This window comes from Anarrhichthys ocellatus, unplaced genomic scaffold (genome assembly GCF_004355925.1).
Source record: "Anarrhichthys ocellatus isolate YVR2014 unplaced genomic scaffold, GSC_Weel_1.0 scaffold1, whole genome shotgun sequence".
Taxonomy (NCBI): domain Eukaryota; kingdom Metazoa; phylum Chordata; class Actinopteri; order Perciformes; family Anarhichadidae; genus Anarrhichthys; species Anarrhichthys ocellatus.
In genome coordinates, this window is record NW_022280031.1 from 11,800,758 (window position 1) to 11,806,948 (window position 6,191).

The 6,191-nt window shown below is 39.7% G+C and overlaps 2 protein-coding genes across 4 annotated transcripts; one reads left to right on the forward strand and one right to left on the reverse strand.

The window, feature by feature from the left end:
• Positions 1 to 2,051, reverse strand: nudt2 (nudix (nucleoside diphosphate linked moiety X)-type motif 2). Its single transcript, XM_031846666.1, has 3 exons — positions 1,991 to 2,051; positions 918 to 1,048; positions 1 to 795 (listed from the first exon to the last, which is right to left on the reverse strand). Exons 2-3 carry the CDS (start codon positions 1,042 to 1,044, stop codon positions 470 to 472), a joined length of 453 nt encoding a protein of 150 aa, XP_031702526.1. The 5' UTR covers positions 1,045 to 1,048; positions 1,991 to 2,051; the 3' UTR covers positions 1 to 469.
• Positions 2,052 to 2,572: 521 nt separating this feature from the next.
• On the forward strand, positions 2,573 to 5,023 carry rfesd (Rieske (Fe-S) domain containing). 3 transcript variants are annotated; one of them, XM_031850618.1, is made up of 4 exons: positions 2,573 to 2,657; positions 3,810 to 3,980; positions 4,325 to 4,359; positions 4,651 to 5,023. In XM_031850618.1, the coding sequence occupies exons 1-4, from the start codon at positions 2,573 to 2,575 to the stop codon at positions 4,933 to 4,935; spliced, it is 576 nt and encodes a 191-aa protein (XP_031706478.1). In that variant the 3' UTR covers positions 4,936 to 5,023. The 3 variants fall into 3 exon arrangements, 2 of the variants coding, with proteins under 2 accessions (XP_031706478.1, XP_031706468.1); XM_031850608.1 differs by having other exon boundaries at positions 2,590 to 2,657; positions 3,788 to 3,980; XR_004212867.1 differs by lacking the exon at positions 2,573 to 2,657 and having other exon boundaries at positions 3,917 to 3,980; positions 4,325 to 4,528; positions 4,651 to 4,742.
• The last annotated feature ends 1,168 nt before the right edge of the window (positions 5,024 to 6,191 follow it).

Below are 6,191 nucleotides of genomic sequence, written 5' to 3' on the forward strand. Positions count from 1 at the left end.
TACACAAAAAAATGTTCTATTTATTTTCAACACATTTAATTCTAACTACAGATGGATTCAAATCATTCTCCTCAGGTTTACACTGCTCCACCGAGTACCAGGGAATATTAAGTGGGTGTCCATCTCCATGATTTTCTTTTTCTTTTGTGTTTTAGCTTATTTACATTTAAGATATGTATATATCTAACCTCGTAACACATGGCTTCCAAAGACAGAAAATGTTTTTGGTTTTGTGTAGCTAAGATCAAATCAGTAATCGGTTTTTCAAGCATTCATTCTTTTCCTCCCTACTCACCTTTGTCTTGACAGAAGGTAATCTATTCAGCCTTAAATCATGCAGTATCGTACGGACAAAGTGTTTAACTCAACGCTATTTGAACCTCACAGAGACATATCATCAACCACATAAATTGTAAATTGGGTGCTCTACCAACATGCCAGCTTTCCCTTCTGCAGTGTACGTCCTGGTTCATCGCTGCTTGTCCCGCTGAACCTCCAGGTGTCTGTGTGCCGCTCTCAGTGTGTCCTGCAGGTCTTTGTACTGAGCCAAAGTGCAAGCGTCCTCCAGCCGGGCCCAACGGTAGTCCTGGTGCTCGTCAGACAAAGCCACCGCTGTTCCTGGGTCTCTCAGCTCGGCCAGCCAGTACAGCACCTCTTTGGGTCTGCCTTGCACCTCGTAGCACAGCTCCTGCACAAAGCCGTCAATCACCTGCAATTGCTCCGCCCCCAGCCCCGCCTCCTCCTTGGTCTCTCTCAGAGCTGTGGTGAGGTCGTCCTCTCCTGGATCCACGTGACCTGATGGTGAACAGGTTAGACAAAATTTAAAGCTACATTTAAAGCTATATGAGTGGAATTTAGCTCATAAGGGGTTACACTCAACTACACGATAAATGTACATTTTTTGAACTTGTAAACACCTTTGGGTGGGGTCCAGTGGTGCTTCCCATAAGAGGTCTGCAAGAGGAGGTACTCGATGTTGTCTGGTGGAGGGATACAACCGGCCAGACGACGAAACACTATGAAGCCACAAGCACGCAGCGCCATCTCCCTGTTCAACAAAGTCACACAAAACACAGTTTGCATCACGTGTGCAGTGTGTGCTGTCAAGTCACCCGTCCATTAGAGCCAAGGTCAGGTTTTAATGAAGAAATGAAAAAGTGACCTTTTGCACTTTTGAGGGGGAATGGGTTACATTACCCTGGATTACACAATGGTTACATGACAACGTAGTTCAAATGTAGAGTGAAAAACGTTTATTTTTTCTCAATGTACATGTAACCATAATGTAGAAACAACTAAATTGACAGTTAAAGTCTATGGGACACAGATGACATGCAGTCAAAATTACACCTTAACAAATGTTCAGTAAAAGTGCAAGTGTGTTGACTAACACGTACAAACTGATGCTAACATTTAAGCTTAACTTAATGTTTATAATCTGTTAATGAGACATTTTAAAGATCCCTCTCCCACACAAAATATCCAACAGTATGGGGGTGCATCCACGTGGGAAAGACTGGACAATATCACCAGCTCCCTTTATTCTATTAGGCTAAAGTTCAGGTTGTCCAGTTCAACATATTGGCCTAATATTAGCCTTTGCTGGTGAGTCAGGACAAAGTTCAGCAGTGTTGCTTTTGACTTGATTAGCCTGTAGCAGAAAATCAAATGACTCCTACATCGCTGTGACTGATGGGCATTCACGTTAGCTAGCACGCTGCAACCTGTGCTGCTGATTCTGTGACAGACCTCCCTCGTTTACAGACCCGCGTACAACACTGCTGTATCATCAATGATTGTTCACCTGTGCAGAAAATAAGCCTGTTAGCATTTATGTCACGTTAGCTAGCTAGCTAGCTAGCTTACTTCTCCGCTCGCGCAGATCAGTTGCTCCGTGTGTTATACTGTCTGCTCTTCTAACTTTACTCAAAATGCTCGCTGTTCTACCTTTCACGAACACAGACTGCAGGTTTGACGAGTAGTTACTTACTTAAATATGTGAGCTCTATTCGTCACCGTGCGGATATCTCTGTGGTGCTCTAAGAAATCTATCCGGGTCTCTTTGATGACGGACATACATAGTTCCGCTTTGTAGAACTGCTTTGACAGTACTCGCTGCTCCTTCCACTGGAAATAAAATAAATATTATATATATTATATTATTTATTAAAAATACTTAAATAAAAATGAAAGTGCTCCTTGTTAAGATATCATATAACATTGTAATGCTATATGATTATTATATAATACTACAAGTTATATGTAGGGGATAATTTTGTTCAATATTGCTTTCTGTTCTAATTGTAACGACTTTATATATTGTTGGGTATGCATCTATAATGATGTATTATTTAATAAATTCATTGTACTAATATGTATTATATGTGTATTATATGTATATGTGTATTAATAATAATATTCCCTCTGGCTCTGCCTTTACTTTTCTTTGTATGATAGATTAAATATGTATATTTTTTTACTAATGAATAGCTGTTTAGCCTGTGGGAGACAGATAAGAAATGTACCCATGATAGGATCAAGTGAAGACAGCTTGTGTCAGAAGATAATAGAGATGGGCCGACTTTACCACACCAGCCGAGCTGTCAGCAGTACAGTTGTTCAACTTGACAGAGGAGACACTGCTGCTGAGTTTCAAGGTAAAGGCAAAAACTCACCGGAAATACATGGTTTGTTATTTTCGTGTAAAATATATATGGGGTGAGGGAGAGTCAGACAGACAGATGCATAAACATAATGTAAGTTTAAAGGATTTGTACCAATCTGTCCCATAGGCTCACTTAATTTAGCGATACATTTTCAGTGTCTATTCTTTGCATATTCACAGCAGTTATTCATATAAACCACTAGTCTGAGACATTGTTTACAGCTTAAAAGGGTGTTAAATAAAATTTGGTGATGATTAATGTTTTTTGTGTTAAAGCATGAGCAGTTAAAACAGACCGGTCAAATTTGACCGGAAACACTAAAGTAAGGGGGGAGAAACGAACACGACAGGAGGGTTAAAGAAAATATTTTGTTTTCCTGACATAAAGAATGATCTTGGTTTTATTCATTCTTAGCATGTAGCTGTCTGTGGTTCAGCCAGATGCCTCAGGACATGTGACTTTCGCTGCCACTACTATTGTGCTTACTCAGCCTGCACTGAACTCGTTATTCCACTCCACTATACAGGAATCACACTTGGGTTCACGTTCCACTCCATCCATTTATTATTTTTATGTGTACTGACTGTCACATAGATTACACATGGATGTAGGACTGCGGGCTCCAGATGACCAATGCTTTTGTACAGTAATGACATTCATGTAGGTTGTACATACTGCAATCATCAGGCACTCGATTGGTCTGCTATTTTGTATTTAGAGAAATAATCCTTCAACTTTGGATAGATATGATTCCACATGTGTATATCCAATGGTTAAACTGGTGCTGATAGAAAGATATTAGGGATTAGTATTGCAGGTCTGAGTATGTTTGGAGTAGACATCAGTGCCAAGAGATGTTCAAGCTGCATGTTCTGAAGGTGTTGTGGACTTAATTTAAGATGACAACTGTGATGGGATGTGCCAGTGACGAATCCAAAAGCCACATTTTTCATGTGGAGTTGAGATTTAAGTTGAAGATCTGACCCAGAAACACAGCATAGTTACCGCGTTGCACAGATGGCATTGACTGGAGGATTGTTACAACCAATATCGAGATTTGGCAAAGAAAAATAACACAGTTCTATATGATAAATACTGAATTGTGATTAAATTGTTTTCAGTTTCTACTGGCCTTCTAAGCAGCATTTCACAGAGCCATGGAGGAGGAGAAGCAGCCAACTGGAGAGCCTCACTTTGTGGGGAAGAAAGAAGAACTGATTGAAGCAAAGCGCTCTTTCAGAACACTAGAGAGTCGGGACATACTGATCATCTACCACCAGAACGTCTTCTATGCTATGGATTCTTACTGCTATCGTGAGTTCAGTTCTTCTCTAAACAGTTGCTGCTTGTGAGAGAGGGAAAGCGCGACCATCATGCTTTAGTTTTTTCATGCCAAATGTTATTATATATGAAAAGTATATTATTGGCTGACTTCATCTAACAACATGTATTCTTGTCTGTTGAAACTGGTGCTTGCTTCAAATTGCTGCTGATAGACATCCTGTGATGGGGTATTTAACAGTGAGCTGCTTTGCTTTTTTATCCATGGAACATTTTAGCTCATATCACTTCTAAATTGCGTCCAGTCAGCAAAAGGTTAGTGTACTCTAAACTGTTTGCTTACTCTGCAATACACTGATGCTCTATCCTCTCGACAGATGCTGGGGGAATACTGCAGAATGGAGACATTGAGGTGAGGTTTACATTTGACTTAAGAGATTGTGTCTGGCCCACAGCAAAGAAAACAAAATGCCATTTCAGTTAAGTACAGTACTTTTGTGTTTTGTTGCCACATGCATGCTTTCACAGGCTGTTCCATCTGCACTGCAACCCTTACTGCTGTGCTGAGGCAGAGAAACACTGTAATTAAGATACCCAACCTGCATAACATTAAATTAATGTTATGCTCACATTGAAGGGCCTAAATGACCTACACTCATCCCACATGAGGTTGTTTACCTGCTTTCTTTCAACACACTCACAGGAAATTGCTGGCAAGCTGTGCATAATTTGTCCAAATCACAAGTACAAGATCTCTCTTGCCAAAGGGGAGGGCATGTACAAGGCCAGGGACCCCCAGGAAAAGCAGCCTGTGCCCAGATGGTACTCCAAAGGTGTGAAGCAGCGGATCCACACGGTCACTGAGACCAGCGGGAATGTCTATGTCAAGCTCTCTGAGGACACGTGCTGGATCGAGTCAGACTTCTTCCAGGGAGAGAAGGGCAAGGTGGAAAGGGACAAAGTTGCAGCAGCTGAGAAGAAAACATAATAGTAAAACCAGTGTTTTAAAATGTTAAATGGATTCATGTGTGCCTTGCTAGTTGTTTACATGATATTAAAAAATTTTACTGAAAAAATATGTCACTTATTGCTGTGTAAGGTGGACAAAAGCATTTCAAAACAATCATGGAGTTCACAAAATAAAATTTTTTTATTTGTGAATTTTGATTTATGTATCTCAAATTGGGATTATATATGTATAATATATATATATATATATATATATATATATATATATATATAATATATATATATATATATGTATTATAGATGTATGAGCTGAATATGTATCCATACTCGTGTATCCCTCTGCATTTCAATTTTCCTCATGTATTATGCATACAGTGAATGAATTATTGAGATAAAAAAGGTTTATACTGATCGATAATTTCCAAAAGTGGAAAATTGTTAAAATATAAAGATCATACCACAATACTGGCCACTTTTTTTGTAACATTCATGTCTGTTTTATTCCCTCAGATAACATCAGAAAATATGTATATCAGGTCACAGGCTACGTAGATTCCAGCATCTGGGATTTGTGTTGTGACATGTTTCTTTTTCATTGGCAAAAAATTCTTTGAGCAACTGTAAAAAAAAAAAAGTTGCTGAGGATACCAAGCCAACACAGTCCCTGAGGTTGTTGAAAGGTGTGTTGACACTGACAACAGCTTCCGACAGGTACTGTAGCTCGCTGAAAGGAGCTGCTTCTCACTCCTGCACCTCATGACCCCCTGATGCATATTATTTGCACATGTTTTGTCGGCCAATGGATTGGTCAAAATTGGTGAAGCAGCATTTGAGACACCTTGAAATTTTCACAAAAATGCTGGTTCTTACAATTCCCATAATGCATCTTAATAGCATCCTCTGTTGGACACTCTCTGTCTGGAAAAACACCCACATCTTAAAAAGATTTCTGATATAATTTCAAGTCTTGAGTACGAGGCTGTCATACACTTATTGCAAAAAGGTGAGGTTGTTTATCTGGCTTGTATGAAAAATAAAACCTTGAAGTTGAATTATAGTTTGTTGCATAGTCATCATATGGGATGTAAAGAGTCAAGACAGCTTGTCACGTTCAGATTATTTCTTTGTTTCCGTACCCATTGTGCAGGCTAAGAGTGGCATGGCCCTAGAACTGCAACACAAAGGCTATGGGGTTTGATGTTCTTCTGTGCATGAATGATGCAAGTCTCTGTAGCCTACAGCAAACGCACAACCCAGCCTGAAGCCTCCGCCTAT

What these genes read in the sequence shown, in the direction of transcription:
- rfesd (XM_031850618.1), top strand. Translation starts at nt 2,573, where the DNA reads ATGGGCCGACTTTACCACACCAGCCGAGCTGTCAGCAGTACAGTTGTT. An exon ending in TATGGATTCTTACTGCTATC is followed by an intron (nt 3,981 to 4,324) that starts GTGAGTTCAGTT and finishes TCCTCTCGACAG; the next exon opens with ATGCTGGGGGAATACTGCAG. An exon ending in TGCAGAATGGAGACATTGAG is followed by an intron (nt 4,360 to 4,650) that starts GTGAGGTTTACA and finishes ACACACTCACAG; the next exon opens with GAAATTGCTGGCAAGCTGTG.
- nudt2 (XM_031846666.1), bottom strand. Translation starts at nt 1,044, where the DNA reads ATGGCGCTGCGTGCTTGTGGCTTCATAGTGTTTCGTCGTCTGGCCGGT. An exon ending in CCACTGGACCCCACCCAAAG is followed by an intron (nt 796 to 917) that starts GTGTTTACAAGT and finishes GTTCACCATCAG; the next exon opens with GTCACGTGGATCCAGGAGAG.